The following is a 22,452-nucleotide window of genomic DNA, read 5'->3' on the forward strand; positions in this document are numbered from 1 at the left end:
CCTAACCACTAGGCAACCAGGGAGCTCCCACAGGTATCTGTTTTTTTCCTAACCTTTTCCGATGGGGGTTAGGAAGAAGAGGCTCAGAATAAGGATAACAACTCAGAATTTCATCTCTGCTCTAACTAGTCCCATAGCTGCCAAATAACAACCAGACACAATCCTAAAACCATTAAGAACAGAACAAAGATAGCAGCAGCAAGAAATCATCCCTGAGCCGGAAAGCAGCCTTTAATGCCTGAACAGAGACAGGATACAACCTAGTATCAACTGCTGCCAGATAGGCACTTAATCACTGTGGCAGGTCCTAGCCCTTGGTAGAAATGGTTTGACTCTATGTTTTAGGAAATATTTGAAACAAACAGAAGAAGAAAAAGCTAAAAATCTATGCAAACCAGCTGTATAGCCTTCAGGTTAGACTGTCTGCCTTTGGCAAGCATGGCTGAATCATCTGAGACACCATAAAAGAAACAACTTAATTCTCAAACTGATAAAGAGAAGCAAAGTCCCATAGTTGAGTTGGGTCTTCAGGTCTACTACTTTTTTATACTTTGTCCCTTTCTACATGGCTACAAACTTTGAATATAACTAGCAAACAAAAAAAATCCTTCAGAGAAACAAATACAAATGATGCAACATAAGGCAATGAAAGGAGAAGAAACAGGCACAATTTTATCTAGTCTTCAATATGGATGGTGAAGCCAAGGTTTGTATGCCAGGCTGAAGGCTCTCCTCAATCCTTCAGAAAATAGTTCAGTTTTCCCCGTAGAGAAATGAGCTGTAGGGAGAGGCAGAAAAACACGAAAAATTAATCTGAAATCTTAAGTTCCATTACTTGATCTAGAATTTATTTATATAAACCAAAAAGAAAGACTGTAATTTGGCATTTATAAGGTTATCTTAGTCTTACAATGTTCCAAAAAACAGTGCCACAGTCAAGAACGCAAACACAATGATGCTGTCCTTTATCATGCCAAACTTATAAAAGGAAGCTTCAAAACTGAATATACTAAAGAAATTAAATATGCTTGCTGTTAAGAATTTGTACTTCTGGGAAGAGTGTACAGAGGTCACAGCTCACTGTAGGGACAAAGCAGGTGGGACCACTGTAGCCATAGTCTAAAACTCAGAAGATAAGGCAGTTGTGATAGCCTCTTGCCCCACTGAACGTACCGTGTCTTTTTTTTTTTAAGTTTTTTTTCCTTCTTTTTTTTTTTTTTTTAATTTTTTTTTTTTTTTTTTTTTTTTGGCTGTGTTGGGTCTTCGTTTCTGCGCGAGGGCTTTCTCTAGTTGTGGCAAGCGGGGGCCACTCTTCATCGCCGTGCACGGGCCTCTCACCGTCGCAGCCTCTCTTGTTGCGGAGCACAGGCTCCAGACGCGCAGGCTCAGCAGTTGTAGCACACGGGCTTAGTTGCTCCGCGGCACGTGGGATCTTCCCGGACCAGGGCTCGAACCCGTGTCCCCTGCATTGGCAGGCGGACTCTCAACCACTGCGCCACCAGGGAAGCCCCGCACTGTGTCTTAAACCGAGTCTTAGCTGCTGCTTCCTGCCATGTTATGAGACCCTTGAAAACTGGCTCAGAGTCCTAACCAATGACGAGTCTGATGATGTTCTACTTACCCTGATGCTTTCTAAGTCAGAAGCTCTGAACATTTTGTGATGTAAGAGTTAATTTGTTTTATTTACTTGAAATGGCAAAGTGACCAATAACACTCAAGTATACTGTCTTTGAGACAAAGATTGTTTCTGAGTATTATTCAATTTAGCTCGCCCCATATCAGTATGGATTTTCATTTTGTGGAATGACAGGAATGGAGCATTACAAAATGATCCTGTGCTGGACATGAGCTACCAAACTGCTATAATTGCTAGCTGTAGTAATTGCGAGAATCTTTTCACTAAGATGCTGACCACGATTACGACCACTGACTTCTCCAGTTCTTTCTCCTTTACAGGTGCTTTCTCCTCCCACCACCTCCTAAAGGGAGGTTTATCCTTAGGTTCAGACTTCTTGCTGAACAGTCAACCTGGCTAACTCATCTATCCCCACAGCTTCAATGATCATTTCTATGCATGAGGCACTCTCCGATCTCCCATTTTAAAAAGTGCTTCCAACTCAACTCATCATCTTCTCCATCCCCCACCCCCCAAGAATCCTCTTCAAGTTGTCTTCATTCCTGTTAGTGGCTCACCATTTTCCAGTCACCCAGGCTCTGCACTACTCTTTGTTCCCTTTTTGTCCTGGAAATCCAATCAATTTTTAAGTTCTGATTCCTTCTATCACTTGCATCTTCCTCTAGTATTTCCCCCCTCCAATTTCTCCTATATACTGCTGGCAGAGAAAATTTCCTGAGTTACTCCCCAGGTGAAAAAGCTTTTAGGGCTTATTATGACCTACACCAAAAATCTAAACTCTTAAGCCTGGCATCACCACCTCTGAGCCATTGTGAATGCTACTTTCTATACAGAATGCCTTCATTTCTCTATCTCTTTATTAGAACCTTACCCACCTCTTAAGGCCCCAAACACCATCTCTCTATGAAGCTTCCTCTAATCTCCATGGACAAAAGTGAGCTCTCATTCCTTTAAATTCCTATCCCTCTCATGTATTTCTCCCCAACTGGAGGCAGAGACTGTGTCATAAGCATTTTGTAGTTCCCTGTGGAACCTAGCTTTAAGTAGGTGCCCAATAAATCTATGTTGAATAAATGAGCTAACATAAAGGGTTCTGAGTGAATAAAGTTTACAGCTATAGTTCTATGTTGAAAATAGCACTCCCCCAATACTAACTACTTACATGGAGGAAAACAAAGATGTTTAGTGGGTGCTAAGGCAATCCTGGCATTAACTGTTCACGTGTCTGTTTATAAGCAGTACTTGGATGAGTGATGTGCTGAGGGGAAGGGAATATACAGAACATAAGAATTCTCCTGGCCTTGTTTGTATGGGGATGAGCATGGGGGATGGCATCACTACCTTAAGAGCTCTATGCTCGGGAATTCCCTGGCGGTCCAGTGGTTAGGACTCCGCACTTTCACTGCTGAAGGTGCGGGTTCCTGCAAGATGCGCGGCGTGGGCCCCCCGAAAAAAAGCCCCATGCTAAGTCCATCCTCATAATACGACCTCCAGTCTCCTTAAAACTGTTACCCTACCCTCAACAGTATAGGGCTGGAACCAGCATACATTTCTATACAGCTACTTGACCCTCATTTATTCCACACTACCCTCTTTTCTTTTCACTCTGCTCACTCTCTTGTGGCCTTAAATAATAGTCTTTCAAGTTAGAAATCTGGCATACATCCTTAACGCTCCTTTCTCCTTCAACACCCAGTAATTGGCCCAATTCCCATCAATTCTACCTTTAAAATATATTCTCTCATATATAAATGTTCAAAACAGCATTATTCATGATAACCAAAAAGTGGAAACAACCCAAATGTCGACTGATGGATGAATGGATAAACAAAAATGTTGTATATCTGTACAATGGAATATTATTCAGCCATAAAGTGGAATAAAGTACTGATACATTCCACAACATGGGTTAACCTTGAAAACATTATGCCAAGTGAAAGAAGCCAGACACAACAGACCTTGTAGTATATGTTTCCTTTTTATATGAAATAACCGGAATAGGCAAAGTAGGCTAATTGAAAGTAGATTAGTGGTTGCCTAGAACTGGGTGGGGGTGGTGGTGAGTGGGAGGGTCAGAAGAAACGGGAAATGACTGCTAATGGGTACAGGTTTCTTTTTTGGGTGATAAAAATGTAAAATTGATTGTGGTGATGGTTGCACAATTCTGTGAATATACTAAAAGTCATTGAATTGTACAATTTAAATGGGTGAATTGTATGGTATATGAATTATATCCCAATAAAGCCGTTATAAAACACTTTTATTGCAGTTAAATATATATATATTCTTTCCAAATGAAATAATGCCATTTGCAGCAACATGGATGGACCTAGAGATTATCATATTAAGTGCAGTAAGTCAGAGAAAAACAAATATCATGATATCACTTACATATGGAATCTAAAAAAATGATACAAATGAACTTATTTACAAAACAGAAATAGACTCACAGACATAGAAAACAAACTTATGGTTACCAAAGGGGATAGCAGGAGGGTGGAGGGGAGATAAATTAGGAGTTTGGGATTAATATATATACACTACTATATATAAAATAGATAAAAAATAAACAACATGGACCAACTGTATAGCACAGGGAAGTATACTCAATATCTTGTAGTAACCTATAATGGAAAAGAATCTGAAAAAGAATATACACACACACACACACACACATACATATATATATAACTGAATCACTTTGCTGTACACTTGAAACTAACACAACATTGTAAATTAACGATATTTCAATAAAAAAAGAAAAAATATTTATTCTTTCCATCTCCATTGCCACCTCCTTATTTCAAGTTACCATCACCTTTTATTAGACGACCCCACAGCCTCCTAACTGGCCTCCCTGCTACTAGTCTTGCCCTCTCACAATCCATTCTCCAGATAATAATTAAAGTGATCTTTAAAACTTCTAAATTAGGGGCTTCCCTGGTGGCGCAGTGGTTAAGAATCCGCCTGCCAATGCAGGGGACACGGGTTCGAGCCCTGGTCCGGGAAGATCCCACATGCTGAGGAGCAACTAAGCCCGCACGCCACAACTACTGAGCCTGTGCTCTAGAGCCCGCAAGCCACAACTACTGAGCCCACGTGCCACAATTACTGAAGCCCGCGCACCTAGAGCCCGTGCTCTGCAACAAGAGAAGCCACTGCAATGAGAAGCCCGTGCACCGCAACGAAGAGTAGCCCCTGCTCGCCACAACTAGAGAAAGCCCGCATGCAGCAACGAAGACCCAATGCAATTAAAAATAAATAAATTAAATAAATATATATTAAAAAAAACTTCTAAATTAAATGTGACTCTCCTGCTTAAAGCTCTCCAAGGGCTCCCCATTGCACTTAAGACTAAAACCCATCCTCCTTATCATGGACTGCAAGGGACCATACAATATGGCCTCCGCCTACTTCTCCAACCTTACGTTAAGTCACTCTCTTCCTCGCTTTAAATACTGCAGAGGTTCTCAAAGAGGCCAAGCTCTTTTCCGATGTGGGACCTGGCATACGCTCCACCCAAGAAGCTCTCCATACACTTTTTGCCTGGACTTTTCCTTCAGGTCTCTTAAGTATCATTTCCTTAGAAAGGCTGATTATGATCTCCCCAATTTAATTCAGGACTCTATTCAGATAGCACCACTGACTCTTTCTCCTTCACAGCACTTCTTTATGATTTGCACCTTTATATTTGTATGATAATTTGTTTGCTGTTGATCTTCCCTGCTAGACTGTTAGCTCTATGAGGACAAGTATTGTATGTGTCGTCTTATTCAACACTGTGTGTACATCCAGTGCTTTCCACTTAATAGACATTCAATATCTGCTGAATGAACGAATTTTCACAAAGACTTTGTTCCAACCTGCTACCCTCATTTACAAGATTTGGCCACTACTGTTCCTGTGAAAAGAACAGCCAGAAATGAGATTGGGGTGGGGTGGGGTTCTTTGCATCAAATGTTTTCTGGTTGATGTGAAAACACACTTCTCACCTGCTCATTTTTTTGTTTTTCCTGTAGCTTAAGCTGCTCCAGCACAGACTGTAAATGACTCTGGAAAACAAATTATATAAAAGATGAATGCTGAGTCTCAAAGGAAAAGAGAACCAAGAGAGACAAAGAGTTTGGCAAATAATTTGATAAGTAAGAAAACTGTCAGTCGTAACAAAAGAGTACTTTTAAAAAAGGATTTAGAAAAAGAATGTCTCTATGTGTATAACTGAGTCACTTTGCACAGCAGAGATTGGCACAACATTGTATATCAACTCTACTTCAATAAAAACACATTTTAAAAAGGATTTAGAGTATAAAAACTACACTCTCCAACTGCAGGGCCATTTGATTTGATTTTATACACCCTACACGGCATTTTTTTTTCTTGCCCTAAAACAAAGAATTAGAATGCCTTCATGTTACCTTTTTCTAGTTTAGCACAAATCCTTTGACTGTGGTGACCTACTTAAAGAGCTGGCTTGGAATCTGGTGCTGACTCCTTCATTTCCCTGCTCTAGGTCAGAATATTACCATTCTTAACTAGTACTGCACACGACAACAGTCATAATACCATATATCTGTATCTTTCAAAGTATGTCCACATCTATTATCTAACTTGGTTATTCTGAAGGACAACACTCTAAATAAGTATAGTTCTGTGTCAAGTTGCTCCCCTTCGATGACAACAGCTCTACAGAAAAAGAAATCTGGCAAGGAATTCTCCAGATGCTTCAGAATTTCCCTCACTATAAAAAGGGAAGCAAACATGGCCTAAACATACATTTTCCTTTTGCTGATATGTGTAGTAATAAAATATGTATTAGTGTGTATTAATAAAAATAAAGCATGATATTAATTTTTGTTCAAGCAGGCATCATAAAATTTTTAAATTAATTTAGTTTCTCTTTCATTGTAATGAATACATTTTGGTACAGAGCAACAGGGTTCAATCTATGCCCTACCACTTACTGTGGTCCTTGGCAAGTTACTTAATCTCTTTGAATTTCAATTTCTTATCTATAAAACGGGAATAGTGACAGCACCTATATTTCAGGGATGTCAGGATGAAATGAGATAATACACGTAAAATGCTTAGCTCTGTACATGCCTTTCACATAGTTAAATGTTCAATATTGGCAATTATTATCTCAAGTCTCCTGGACCCCTCCCAAAAATGCTTATATAGATGATCAAAATTACTCAGGTAAAAGGAAATAGGGCTATCTTTTATTAGGGGTACCTAAGAGGTTGTTCAGGTTCATGAATGAACCAGAATGCTGCACAGAGATGACATGAGTGGAAACACAAAGATGGGATTTTGAAAGTAAGATATCCGGATATATTTATACCAGCCAACAAGAATTTACCTTGAGCGTTAGGTTTTCCACTTTCATAATGAGCTCCTTCTGTCTTTGTGCTTTGTGCTGAATCTCTTGGAGCTTTTTCTCCATGTAATGAGTCTGCTTCTGAATGTCCATGACTAACAGAGATAGACAAAAACTTCATGTATCTAAACATGGCCTAAACTAGTGGACCAAGATCCAAATCAACTAAAACTCCACTACGCATCTGAGCAATAATTTCTCAAACTTAACTTTGCAACTAACACGTGTTTAGAGTCAGTCTTTAGTACTGCCACCCACTCTGTCCCACCCCTTTGTTTTTCCCTAACTTACCCATTGGGATGGTTTCCTCCTTTGCCTCATACTGGCCAGATTCAATGAACTTGGCCTGTGGCTCACTTTCCATATACACTTCATAACGATCTTCCTCCTCTTTCTTGTCTTCATCCTCATCATCATAGTCATCCTCTCCCTCTTCATCTTCCTCCTTATCATCCTCAACTTCATCACTGTTACTGCCAGAGTCATTGACCATCTCCCGAAATGCACCATATTCTATGGGTTTTAAGCAAAAGGAAGGTGGAACCATCTGAAGCTTTTCAAATGACTCCCACTCCAGCTGCAATTATATTCCCCCTCAAGTTTACTGGGCAACCAATGAATTTTAAAAATAATTTTTCTCACAGGAAGATTATTCCCTTTATAAAACAAGGACAGGAAAGGCAAAACACTGTAACATTCATTCATGTATTCAATGATCAAAATATTCAGAGAATCCAAGGGCCCACAGGAATTTAGAATAGCAGGGATGGATGGGATATTAGAACCCCAATCTAAAACCCCTAAACTTGTGGGACCAATACGAGAAGAGAAGGGCAAAGGCATCCTTTTTCTGTGATTGGCCTGTGAGTTTACGGAGAATGGTCCTACACACAGTCAACACCTGCCCTCTCTGAAGCTCCTGCTTTGCCTTTATTAATGCACCTGGTGAGGTATGACGCTGCTTATAGCCACTCATTTCTGAGGCTATCTCAAAGCCTGGAATGAAGCCTTGACTTTCTATTTCCTCGGTTTCACCTTCAGCAACGACCTCCCATCCTGAAAGGAGAGGCAGTCAAGGAAAAAGCAGAAAGAAAGCAGAAGGCAAACTTGAAAGAGAAGAGGCTCTCTGGCTGAAAGTGCTATTTAATTTAGTCCAACTTCAGGCCATTTGTATCTGGATTCCTAGTATAGAAAAGTGCCATATACTGAATTATGCAAGTAAATAATTTCTATTACATGAATGTACTGTTCCTAGCTAGAAAGTAACATTTCCAAAAATCATAAGTTCTGTACATTAACATCAGCACACAAATATCAGAAATGAGAGCTTGTCACCAAGTGCATTTGGGGTGTAACAGACTACACAGAAAATATTTAGTATAAAAGGATACGGACACTGACAGCTTCAGTATCTGAGCACAGCAGTCTTTTCACTTGCCTCTCCACATCAGGAGAGTCAACGTGCTGAACCAAAGTTGGAGAAGGAATACCAGTAACATCACTTAACACCCTGTGTCTTGCAGAAATGTCCTCTTCCTACATACAAATGAATTCAAATAATTAGGCCTCTTTAAGATACATCCAATCAAATTTCTACTTTAAACAATGCTATTTATGAAGGAAACTTTGATCAGTGTCTATATTTTTATACAGTAAGCTTATTTTTTCCCAATCGAATTACTTGAGACATTTAATCTTTTCAATCTGCAACTCTATATTAAAGACCTCCTCAGAGGCACGACCCTTAAGCCTCAGTTGTTAATTATTTGCGCTGACCCACACTGGCAAAGAACTATAATTTTTTTGTTACTTGGAAGTAATTTGGTTTAAAGATCCAAATTCCCAGATTCCACTTCTCCACATCTTTATTATTAGACAGTTTCCTATAAAAACTGTGTCTTAGCCACATATTCTCCCTTAAATCCAGTTTTAGACAATTATCTCCACAGCAACCAATTCATCATGCCACAAATAGAAATTAGAACTTTGAGGGGGAATAAGTAATTGCAAACAACTGCTGGTAAGAGTGAACCCTGGCTTCCAAGAAATGGTTTTTAAAAATAAATATCACAGAAAAGAAGCAGATTAAAATACACAGGGTCACTGATCAAATTGTATCTTTTGCTCTAGGAGTCGTCAGACATTAAACAATGAATTCATTTTTCAGTGAATCAAATTCAGTGTATGTGTATGGGAGCGGGGGTTACAGGTGAGAAGGAAGGCTTGAAAGTAATCTTTATGATTTTTTTGATTTGTTTGAAATTAAAGAGCTGTGAAATAAAACACAGCATAGGTTAACAATAAAGTTATATTACGATTCGTCTACCTCAGGAGAGCTGACTTTTTCAATTTGTTTGAAATCAGGGACCTATGAAATAAAACACAACAAACAATGAAGTTATATTATAATTGTTCTACTTTACTAAAGCTTAAAGAGTTCTAGAATCATTCTTAATGTAGTTTTATATTTAGTAGGCACTCAATGAATGCTGTTGACTGACAGTATAAAGCCAAAGCAACCATGTTCATAGATTAAACATAGTAAAGCTATTGATCTATAGGTTTAATGCAATTCCTATCAAAATTCCAACAAGGTTTTCTACAGACATAGACAAACTTACTCTAAAATGTATATGGAAAGTTACAGACTCTAGAATGGCTACAACAATCTTGAATAAAAAATAAAGTGAGATCAGTCTTCCTGATTTCAAGGCTTATTACAAAGCTACACTGTGGAATCGGTGATCAACACAGATTAATGGAACCCAGAAAAAAAACTCACACAAATACGCCCAACTTATTTTTTACAAAGGTGCAGAAGCAATACAATGGACAAAGGGTTGCCTTTTTAACAAATGGTGCTGGAACAATTGGACATGCAAAGGGGAAAAAAAAAAGAACAACCTTGAACTAACCCTCAAACCTTTTACAAAAATTAACTCAAAAATGGATTGCAGACTTAAATTAAATGTAAAACTTTAAAAAGATAGTTAGGAGAAGTCTTCAGAATCTGGGCTAGGCAAACAGTTCTTATACTTGACATGAAAAACAAGATCCTTAAAAGGAGAAATCAATAAATTGGACTTCATCAAACAAAAAAAAAAACTTTTGCTCTTTGACAGACCCCGTGAAGAACATAAAAAGACAAGTTACAGACTGGGAGAAAATATTTGCAAACCACATATCTGAAAACTAGTATTTGGAATATAAAAAAGAACTCTCGGGCTTCCCAGGTGGCGCAGTGGTTGAGAATCTGCCTGCCAATGCAGGGGACATGGGTTCGAGCCCTGGTCTGGGAAGATCCCACATGCCGCGGAGCGGCTAGGCCCGTGAGCCACAACTACTGAGCCTGCGCATCTGGAGCCTGTGCTCCGCAGCCAGAGAGGCCGCGATAGTGAGAGGCCCGCGCACCGCGATGAAGAGTGGCCCCCACTTGCCGCAACTAGAGAAAGCCCTCGCACAGCAACGCAGACCCAACACAGCAAAAATAAATAAATAAATAAATAAATTAAAAATTAAAAAAAAAAAAGAACTCTCAAAACTCAACAATAAAAACAATCCATTTAGAAAATGGGCAAAAGGTATGAACAGACACTTCACTGAACTGGACATATAGATGGCAAACAAGCACATGAGAAGATGCTCAACATCTTTAGCCATCAGGGAAATGCAAATTAATACCACAATGAGATCACTACACATCTATCAGAATGGCTAAAATAAAAAATAGTGACAACACCTAATGCTGGTGAAAATGTAGAGAAATTGGATCACACGTACATTTCTGGGGCAAATGTAAAATGGTGCAGCCACTTGGAAAACACTATGGGTAGCTTCTTATAAAACTAAACATGCAACATACCTAGTAATTGCACTCCTGGGCATTTATGTCAAGGAAATGAATACTTACGTTCACACAAAAACCTGCTGGCAGCTTTATTTATAATAGTCAAAAAATGGAAACAGCCAAGATGTCCTTCTATGAGTGAACAATTAAGCAAACTGTGGTACATTCAGAACAGGGCATACCACTCAGCAATACAAAGGAAGGAACTATTGATACATGCAACAATCCACATGGACCTTAAAGGAATTAATCTGAGTGAAAAAAAAGCCAGTCTCAAGTGTTATACTTTGTATCATTCCATTTATACCACATTCTCAAAATAACAAAATTATAGAGATGAAGAACAAATTAGTGATTAGCAGGGGTTAGAGCCTGGTGGTTTGGGGTGAGGAGGAGATGGGTGTGGCTTTAAAAGGGCAAGATGAGGGATCCTGGTGGTGACAATACTGTTCAGTATCTTGACTGCGTGGGTGGATACACCAACGTACACATGGGATAAAATTGCATAGAACTAAACACACGCACACACATACACAGGAGTAAGTAAAACTGGAGCAATTTGAATAAGATTAGTGAATAGTAACAATGTCAATTTCCTATTTGTGATATTGTACTATAGTTTTGCAAATGTTACAGTGGGAAGAACTGGGTAAAGGGTATACAGTATCTCTTTTCTATTGCTTACAGCTGCATGTAAATCTACAATTATTTCAAAATAAAAAATTTAATTAAAAAAGAAGCCAAGGCATAGTACTCCTGTAGTTTGCCCAGGGTTCTACAAGTCTGAGGTAAGGTTAGAAATACAACCACAATTCCCAATTCTCAGGTTCTGGATGGGTTCACTTTAAAACAAGATTTTGCAGTTGGAAATTTTTAAAAGCGTTAGCAGAAGTTTCAAGTTCATGACACATCTAGATCCCTAAGTGACTACCTTATAACTTCAAGGGTCAAGTCTGTTTTTGTTCGTTACATATTTCCAATTGTTAGCACACAGCGCCTGGCATACTGCTCATACTCAACAAATGTTTATTGGACATATAAATGTCTGAACAAATGAATACCCAACGGACTGTCTCCCTTCCCCCCCATTCATAATCCTCTTCCAATCCAACCAGTAGACACAGAAATAGCATGCCACTAACCTTTTTTGTTGCTTTGCAGAACCTTCTCTTCCTGACATTCCTAAGTGGTGGAGTAACTAAAATAAATTCAACATGGTGAAATATATATATGACTGATGGTAGTCACGTATCTATCTGAATTTGATAAGGTCATGCTCTAAGCCACTGGCTCATGACACGACTCGTTCCTTTAAGAGTGTCTGGATGCCTACTGAACCAAATACCTAAGTGTGGTAACAGATCCCTGGCTCACAAGTAATTAGGATCCAGCAGATAAATGTAGTTAGACAGAATGAGCAAGGGACTGATGACTTACTGCCATGCTTCCAGACATATTTTTTCTGTCTCTCCTTTTCACTTTTCCTGATTGCTTTATGATCAGTAGAGGTAACCAGTTCTTCAGGATGAGAGTGGACACCACCATCAGCAGTGCACACAAGCATCTGCATTTAACAAAGACAAAGAAGTTGACTGTGGCCACAAATCTTGGGTTAGTAATGGATGATGATCATTCTTACCACCAGAAATCCTGGAGCACAAAAGTAAGGAGAATGCTACTTGGCATTTCCAGAAAACCAAGTATTACATACACTCATATGCATTCTCTCTCTATCTCGGCAGCACAGCATATGGACTCTGAGGTTGTTGTTGTTTTTTTAGCTCCAGTGCTTACCACTGCAGAAGGAATGTGTTGAAAACAAGATATATCTTAGCATTTTGATTTATAAAGGAAACAAAAAATCAACAGTAGAGATGATGAGTAAGAACCAATGTAAACCTCCAGAGTTAACAGCACACTGCTTTAACAGGAATTTCAGACAAAGATCCCAGATGCTCATATTTTTCAAATAATGAAAGGCACTATAAATGGCAAACAGGAGGCTCTGAAAGCTATTTGGATAAAATAAAGTAGTGAAAAGTGATGGATCAAACACCAAACCAGAACATGACATTGTATTCCTGTGCAATTGAGCTGGAAATTAGAAATGACAAGCAGGTGAAAGGAGAATTGAAAGAAAGAAAAGGAGGGAGAAAGGAAATCCTTGAAGGATGTGTGGGCGAGTAGATTAAGAAAACTTGTCCATACCTGGGAAATATCTGCCGTTTTATAAAAGGTTTTTTTATCCAGAGTTTTCAGGCTTTCAATAACACAAGGGAAATCAACCAGCTTAGCAGGTAGTGAGACACCTTCAACCCCAACAACTGCATGACGTCCACCAGCTGAACAGAAGTAGAAAAGATTAAAGCTGACATCTTCCCAATGTACTCTCAAGACTCCTGGGGTTTGAATAATGAAGACTTATGGGGGACAGATGAGTCTTTCATTGAAACTTACTATTTCTCACAATGCCAGAATTGTGTACACAATTAGTAACTTCCCACAGCAAAGAAGGCAGAGTATATGAAGCTCTTTTTTTTCTAGTTTATGTCATTCCATCAAAAGTAGCTAAGTTTCTTGGTCATGGTTGTGAACTAAAGTGAATGAAGTGGTAACTGTTTCATTCTCATCTTGAAAGGCCAACTCCATTCATTCAAACCCATTCGTTTGGACACCATTAGGAGCATTCGATCATGTCATTGTACATGGGTGTTTTCAAAGGGTTGGGTAAGGGGAGGGTTGATTCTAGAATAGTACTAATAAGTCTCAAGTTATAATCTCTAGTTAGTTTCACAAAGATAAAATTCTACACAATAGCCAGAGAGAGAGAGAGAGAGAGAGAGAGAGCGAGTCAGCCATATACTGACAACTCTGAATCCTGCCCAGATGTCTCAAACATGAATGTCTCTTGATACAAAAGGATTCAAGTGTAATCTTCTAATATTAAGTGAAAAAATAAAGATGCAGAACTATGTTTGACATGATCCTTTTTGTGTAAATTATCTTTAAAAATATAGAGAGATTATTTATATGTTGGTATTATGCATAAAAGTTTTGTCTATAAGGAAACACAAGGAGAAAAGGCCAATATTAGTTATCTTTGGCATTGAGATTGAGGCACTGTGAAGGAGAGTTTCACTTCTCCTTTTGAACCTTTCTGTTTTATTTGAATTTTCTAGCCATGCATTTGTATTCCTTTTTTTTAAAGTGTCAATAAGGGCTACCGGAGTGCTGGGATTATGGGCCATTTAAAATTTTATTCTTCATATACTTCTCTGTATTTAAAAATCTAATAAGTATTATTTAAAAGAGATAAAGATATGTCACTTTTGTAAACAAAGAATAGTACATCCACCTGTCATTCCCCTGGACAGTCAGAAATCACAAAAGTTTCATATAGGAGACAATCAGCAGTATGCAAATCTCACAGTTGACCTCCAAGTTCTTCCTTATACACACCATGATAATTACCTCAAGTTGTATAAGTTCTACTTCCTTTCCTCTTAAAAGGAAGAGATGGAAGTGACTGAAGCCTCTCTTTGAGTCCATCAAGACGGAGACCACATTCTATTCTTTGTCACATCCTTGGTATCTAGTATTGTGCCTGGCACATAGCAATCCCTTAATAAATTACTGTTCGATGTACAGTGAATGGATATTAACTACTTACAAAGTAAGTCAATTTTCAGTTTATCCTTCATGGCAGCACTTCCAGAACGTACTATCTTCCTGACAGTAGAAACATGTTCCTAAAAAGGAGGTAGATTGAAAAATCAGAAGGATGAATTGTCTACTTAGCAGCTAATAGAACAGATATGTCAGAGACAGTCCTCCCTTAAATAGAACCTTAAACTTCCCAAACGTTAGGAACAATGCCGTGTACCATGAGATACTGTGCACTGGGTAAGTCAAATTAGGATGAGGTTGACTCTAATCTCATTGTTGTCTTTCAGTAGCTACAGATAATGCCTTCTCCTAGCTGTACATTCCTGTTTCTCACTGTTACCCTTCAAGTTGTAGTTGCTAACGGAAGGCTTAGCTGCAGTTTACTGGCTATATTAATTAACCTTAATTGGGGAAATACCTTTCTGAAGCCCATCCTTAATATACCTTTCTTAGACTAAATAATACTTAAATATAGGTATCAATAGGGGAAGAGACCCTAACACAATGCTGAAATGAGCTTCAACAGCCTTGCATGATGATGAATTTGAGGAGACAGTGCTAACCCCTCCATTGCCCCTTTTGAGGTGACAGAAAGGAACTCTCTTTTAGAAGAGTCTTTTCTTGGCTGTCCAGTGAGCAAGGCTGTTGGCATCTGTGATAAGTGACTGAATCCATCATTGTCCCACCTGTTTGCCAGGAAATCAACCCACACAGTAGGTGGCATGTGCAGGACAAAAGAAATGCTGCTTAAAAGAGTACACGCTAGGATAGGATTGCTAAATAGAACACAACTCCTGGGAAACAAATGTTCTTGGTTTTTATAGCCTACCTTAAATAAACAGAAATGCTACAGAATACAAGCAGAGCTAATACTTACGCACTGAAGATATTTGGCCTCAGATACAAGGGTTTCTTACCAGAGGCAGACGCAATATAAACTGGTCCTCAAGTTCGCAAGGAGGTTCATCCTGGCTTCTACTCATCTCTTGTTTTTGAATTCACGAAAACAAAAACAAAACCAACAGAAAGTTACCAAAAACTGCTCTTGGTCCCTCTACTGACCACTTCTGGTAGTACTGGTTAAATTATACAATATCTTGCTGATAACCCTCACTGGAATGATATGTGTACAGCTTCAAAACATTTTTTTTGACATAACTTGATTATTTATAAAGTCACCTTACCTCCCCTCCCATATGTGCAGATTTTCCAACGTTAATACTAATTACATGATAACAAATGAAGTAAGAGCTGTTACACATGATTTAGTCTTCTTGATATTCTTAGACTCTCCGGTAAAGGATTAACTCATCAATACAGTGGTGACTACCAAAGAAAGCAAGCTACATACCTCTGCAGAGAAGACTGCCAACCAAAGGCCAAAATCAACCCAAAAAACCACTGGCAGAAATGCTCTATGATAATTTGAAGGAAACAGAGCTTAATTTTCAGTATTTCACCTTAATGATCAATAAAATGGTAGGAATTAAACAGTCTGTGTGAGAGCAGGCAGCTTTTCATGACTCTAAAGCCAACATCAACAGCTCCAAGCTACCTCGGGGAAAAGTTAGGAGTCCCAGTCTTATGGCTGGGCTATCTATATAAGTACATCTAACTTCATGGAATAGACTTATTTCTGAAGGGATGATAATGAAAAAACGTAAAATCTAATTTGATTTATTCATCACTAACATTTACTACATGCATTCCATGTGCCAGGCTCTACATTGAGGTCTATTATTTCATTTAATCCTCACAACCACCACTTATGTGAAATACCTCTAAAAGCCATTTGAAGGAATCCTACGATGAATCCATATATATACATACATATATATATATATATGTATGTATATGCACACACACATACATATACACACATATATATATAAAATGCACCTTCTGTAAAGTGAATAATCTCCAAGTTGATCTTCATTTTTTCACCTTATTTTCCATCTATTAGGGATATATCTGTAGTGGCTTGCATTTTGAGTTTTAGGGCCCACACTACTTCTAAGGAAAGTTTTTCTCAAAAATGGAAAAAAGGGCACTTCGCTGGTGGTGCAGTGGTTAAGAATCTGCCTGCCAATGTGGAGGATGTGAGTTTAAGCCCTGGTCCAGGAAGATCCCACATGCCGTGGAGCAACTAAGCCCATGTGCCACAACTACTGAGCCTGCGCTCTAGAGCCCGCGAGCCACAACTACTGAGGCCCACGCACCTGGAGCCTGTGCTCCTCAACAGGAGAGGCCACCATAATGAGAGGACTTCGCGCTGCAGCGAGGAGTGGTCCCCACTCGCCGTAACTAAAAAGAAGGCCCGCGTGCAGCAGTGAAGACCCAGAGCAGCTATAAATAAATAAATAAATAAACAAATAAACAAATAAATGGAAAAAAGCAGTGTACATATATGAAAACTGACAAAGTTTTTTTATGTTCTAAGGACACTATGCTATACACCAAGTTATAAAATCTTATAATTTAAGTTAGATGAAAAGCTCCAGATAATGTATAGCTCCTAATACTCTGTAAACCATTAATTGAGTTCTGAGTTTTGAACTCGAATCTCACTTAAAAGCAGTGGAGCCTTTTTTAAAAACACATACAAGTGAATATAACAAAAAAGAAGCAGACTCACAGATATACAGAACAAACTAGTGGTTACCAGTGGAGAGAGGGAAGGGAGAGGGGAAATGTAGGGGTAGAGGATTAAGAGGTACAAACTATTAGGTATAAAATAAGCTACAAGGATATACAACATGGGGAATATAGCCAATATTTTATAATAACAATAAACAGAGCATAACCTTTAAAATTGTGAATCACTGTATTGTACACCTGTAACTTATATAATATTGTACATCAACTATACTTCAATAAAAAAATTGGAAAAAGTGGGGGGAGGACAAAGAATATTTAGCACTACCAGTTAAAATAGAGAAAAGGAAAAACAAACAAACAAAACCTCATACAAGTGAGTCTGAGACCCTATTACAGGTAAATCATTCATCAGTTATGATTTCAGTCCTTTAGGCTGACTTCAGAAACTACCAGAAAGGCATAGAAAGCACAAGAGAAATCAGGAGTGAAAAATCAGACACCCAGGATGGGAGGGCGGGGCGGGGGGGGGGGAGGAGAGAAAGAGAGAAAAAGAGAAAGGGAGAAAAAGAGACAGACTGATTATTTGTGATAGCCATTTCTCTCCTTTTCCTGCTTCATACAGTTATACACACACACACACACACACACACACACACACACACACACACAAATACAAAAACTAAATGTAAAGGTAAGGGGGAAAGTTAATTAAAATAAAGTAAATTGAATAAAAAATCTTGGGACTGGGTACATTGCCTAACATAAGAGTAACAAACATTTAAGGTTGGGAGCAGAAATACAGATTTGAAGAACTAGCTGCTAAGCAAGATTTTATCAGATCAGTAGTAACTTTTAGATTTCTCAGCAGAATTAAGACTAAGGCATTTTGTTCATTTCAGTGCCTTTCTGGCAACTCCTCTCTTATGAAAGAAAGAATGTAAGAACTGGAACCATTTCAGAGAAGGTAGACACCCCTGGTAGAAATGAGTTTTAATGATTTTTTAGATTTGCTATCTGCATTTATACAATGAACTGGTTGCATCATATTTCTTTTAAGAAAAGCCATCCACATTTTTCCAGCAAGCACTCTTTGATACCTAATTAAATTAACAGGACCGCTCTCCACCATTCACCGCCCCCACCCAGCCAGCTCCATCTCACTTCATCGGAATTAGAATTGGAATCAGAATTATAACTAAATGGAGGGCGCCTGACCGCAAGCTCCCAGCAGCACAAGTCAGCACAAAACTAAACTGGTAGTTTCTCAATTTCATAGCCGCTAGCTGCAGTTTGGAGGCAATGACCACTCCCTCCTTATCCCAGGTGCACTAAGCTCCCAAGGGAAGACCGCAGCCCTAGGCTTTGATCCCATTTCCCTAGAAAACCTCCTACCAGGCCAAGGGGCCCTAAGCCTTTGCGCCACCCCAGGTGGGCTGGGAAGGGAAGAGCAGCGCGCAGCCCTTGGCGCCAACGAGGCGCCAAGAGCCCTCTGACCGCCGGACTCACATGCTCCTCAGCCGACTCGCGCCGGGACGGCCTCTCTGTACAGGGTGGTTCCAGAGGGAGCGAGTGCGCTCCGGGCGGCGGACGGACTGTGTGGCGACAAGTAGGAGCCTCCCGCGCTACCCCTCCCCACGCTTCCGCCACCGCGGATAGGCGGATGGCCTCGGGGCGGCGGCCAGCTCGCCACGTGCCCGGGCGGTAGACTCGAAGGGTGCTGATTGTGGCCGCTCAAGGACCTCGCGGAGCAAGGCTTCAGAACAAATACCCTTTACACAGGAACGACCCTTGGGACGGCCACGGGAGTTTTACCAGCACACAGTGATAACTGTAAAAGGAGTGGCAGAATCGGTTGCTCCGCAAATCGTTTAGGTTGGACCGATTTGTTCCTTGGTGTAGTTGTCACCTCACCTGATGACAACTACACCACCGCGCAAACCCATTAAATAACTAGAATCCGCGCCCAAACTAATTAGCTGATCCCTTCGAAACAAAGTCACTATTTTACATCTTTTGGACAGAGATACAGCATACTCCACTTATTTCTCTTAAATGGGCATCACGGTTCAAATAAACTTCTAGCAGTTCGCTTCTCCCACAGATCCTTAACTTACGGGAAAAATCTTAAAACCACTTACCTTCCCCTTCTCGTAAGTTTTCCAGAGGGGTTCTGGCAGCAGCCTGGTTGCCGATGGCGGCACGAGCTTGGGCGCCATAGCTGGCAGGAGTTTGGGCGCCAAGACAAATGGCAGTTTGGACGCCAAGACCGCCGGCAGTTTGAGCTCTACGGTCAACGGCAGTTTGGGAATATCGGAGGCTCGTTACTTCTGATGTTGAAGTTGGTGTTAAATCATTTCCTGAGGAACCGCGGCGCCGTCCCTTAGGGCGCTGCATGGTCTCTCGCTGAGGTAATAAAATGGCTTCCTATTTAGTCATGTGACCTAAAAGTTTCCAGAACGTTCCTAAAATGGTCTTCTTAAAGACACAGGGGTAATATTAGAGACATTAAGTGGTACCTCTTAGAGATTATAGACTTGAAGTCTCTGTTGCCTTCACTTATCTAAACTTCATGGTAAGGAATAAATATTTTTATAAGACTAATTGTTGTACAGTCATTTCTTCTGGATACGTGATATTTTTTTTCCCTTCAGTGGAGCTAAATTGCCAGAGCTTCAGACCGAGACAAAACCGTTTTTCGTCCCTTTGAGAGTTCATCCACTGATCTTTACTTTAGCATAATGTGGTGAGGTATGTTGAAGATTATAATACAAAATGGACCAATGAAACTCGTTTTTCATGTACTGTAGAAAATTCTTGATGGCATTTATATCAAAAATAATAATAACTCAAAGGAAAATTTCTATTCTCAGTAACTGAAATACCCGAGTAATTGTGTGTTTTGAATCATTGGACAATGTGAATTATGTAATTAACTTTCCTTTTGATGGCTGCTAGGAAGCTCAGAACCAATTTTGCAACCCACCTCTAACAACTGTGAACCTCACTGGCATATGTTGATCTCTTGTTTTGAATCATCACATTGTCTCCCAATCCCTAATTATTTTTATCTGGTGTGGTAAATAACATTGAAAACTGCTTCAAAAGTTTTTGTGAAGAGAATCAGATATAAATAATAGATAAATAAAAATAGTGCTCTGACAGAAGTGTCACAGGGAGTATCCCTATGGGTGAAGGAGGGGAGCATAGTAAGTAACTGCTTACTTATAAATTAAATCATCCAACAAATGTTAATTGATAATCTAATATGCCAGACTTGATTTGAAATATTTATTAAATGCTTAAACTATGGTAAGACTTTCATGAAAGGAGGCAAAAATTAAGGCACAAACATACATATATGTAATTTTTTCCTTTACTGCCAGATTTCCAGCCCCTTCTTGAGGAAGAATGGAATGAAAAGTGAAAAAAAGGAAAAGGTACGAATTATGGTTTCTCTTGGTAGGGGAGAGCAGATCCAAGAAGTAGCTCTGATGTACAGGTAAAAACCTGTCATATACATACTGTCATATTGTCAGAATATTTTTCTGGGTTTTGTCCTGTCATGTTGCCGTCTTTCTGATATGTTCTTCTGAACCCCCATCCCCTCCAAAGCCTTCCTCCCTCTCCCTTAACTATGGCTTCAGTCAATTTCATCATTATAGCAAATATGCAGTTGCATGTATTCCTTCAAAAGAAGTTTGAGTTATGTGCCAGGAACTGTTCTAAGGTTAATAATCATTAAGCACTTATTAGGTGCTAAGCTCTTTACTAAGTGTTTTTCATGCATTATCTCATTTAATGCTCACAACTGCTTTGTGAGTTTGATGTTACTATGATCCTGTTCTTGTTTTTGTTTTTGCTTTTTTCAGATGAGTAAACTGAGATTTTAAAAGGTTATCTTGACTCATGTCACACATCTAGTAAATGGCAGAGCCAATATTTAATTTAAGCTCAGTTCTATTTGACTCTGTGTCTATGTCTACATATTCAGACTTCCCCTAAACAGTTGTACAGTTATTCTCCATTCCCCCACGCCCCCCAGCTCCTGGTAACTTCTACTTTCTGTGTCTATGAATTTGCCTATTCCAGGTACCTCATATAAGTGAAATTGTGCAATATTTGTCTTTCTGTATCTGGTTTCTTTCACTTAGCATAATATTCTCAAGGTGCATCCCTGTTGTAGCATGCATCAGAGCTCATTCCTTTTAAAGGCTGAATAATATTTCATTGTATGGATATACCACATTTTCTTTATCCATTTATCTGCCAATGGACATTTCGGATGTTACTACCTTTGGCTACTGTGAATAATGCTGCTATGAACATTGGTGTACAAGTATCTGAGCCCCTGCTTGCAATTGTTCAGGTTGTATACCTAGAAGTTGAATTGCTGGATCATATGGTAAATCAATGTTTAAGATTTTGAGGAACCACCAAGCTGTTTTCCATAGTGGCTGCACCATTTCACAACCCACTAACAATGCACAAGGTTCCAATTTCTCCACATCCTCACCTACTCACCAACACTTATTATTTTCCATATTTTAAAAACAACAGCTATCCTAATGGGTATGTAGTGGTATCTCACTGTGGGTTTTTTTTTTTAGCACTCGTATTCATCTTTATTAGATGTATTGTTGAACAAATCCCTAGAACATTACAAAAGAGCAATCACATCCATTCCTTGAAGAAACAGTCTTGTCAAAGTAGCTTGCACAGAACACATATAGCCATCATTTTCATTGTGGTTTTTTTTAATTTTTGAATTTTATTTTAATTACTTTTTTATACAGCAGGTTCTTATTAGTTATCAATTTTATACACATCAGTTTATACATGTCAATCCCAATCGCCCAATTCATCACACCACCACCACCACCCCCCCCCCACTTGGCTTTCCCCCCTTGGTGTCCATACATTTGTTCTCTACATCTGTGTCTCAATTTCTTCCCTGCAAACCGGTTCATCTGTACCATTTTTCTAGGTTCCACATATATGCATTAATATACGATATTTGTTTTTCTTTTTCTGACTTACTTCACTCTGTATGACAGTCTCTAGATCCATCCACGTCTCAACAAATGACCCAATTTCGTTCCTTTTTATGGCTGAGTAATATTCCATTGTATATATGTACCACAACTTCTTTATCCATTCATCTGTCGATGGGCATTTAGGTTGCTTCCATGACCTGGCTATTGTAAATAGTGCTGCAATGAACATTGGGGTGCATGTGTCTTTTTGAATTATGGTTTTCTCAGGGTATATGCCCAGTAGTGAGATTGCTGGATCATATGGTAATTCTAGTTTTAGTTTTTTAAGGAACCT

The 22,452-nt window shown here is 39.2% G+C and overlaps 1 protein-coding gene across 2 annotated transcripts; it reads right to left on the reverse strand.

The window, feature by feature from the left end:
- Nucleotides 1-19,518, reverse strand: TAF7L (TATA-box binding protein associated factor 7 like). Of its 2 annotated transcripts, none has more exons than XM_036840215.1 (13): nt 19,263-19,518; nt 15,444-15,511; nt 14,531-14,609; nt 13,069-13,202; nt 12,298-12,424; nt 12,003-12,058; nt 9,340-9,381; nt 8,405-8,477; nt 7,956-8,069; nt 7,305-7,526; nt 6,996-7,108; nt 5,629-5,688; nt 1-778 (listed from the first exon to the last, which is right to left on the reverse strand). In XM_036840215.1, exons 1-13 carry the CDS (start codon nt 19,516-19,518, stop codon nt 734-736), a joined length of 1,389 nt encoding a protein of 462 aa, XP_036696110.1. In that variant the 3' UTR covers nt 1-733. The 2 variants fall into 2 exon arrangements, with proteins under 2 accessions (XP_036696110.1, XP_036696111.1); XM_036840216.1 differs by lacking the exon at nt 19,263-19,518 and adding an exon at nt 18,631-18,651 and having other exon boundaries at nt 8,405-8,549.
- Nucleotides 19,519-22,452: the final 2,934 nt, after the last annotated feature.

The sequence above is a fragment of the Balaenoptera musculus genome, chromosome X (genome assembly GCF_009873245.2).
Source record: "Balaenoptera musculus isolate JJ_BM4_2016_0621 chromosome X, mBalMus1.pri.v3, whole genome shotgun sequence".
NCBI classification, from domain to species: domain Eukaryota; kingdom Metazoa; phylum Chordata; class Mammalia; order Artiodactyla; family Balaenopteridae; genus Balaenoptera; species Balaenoptera musculus.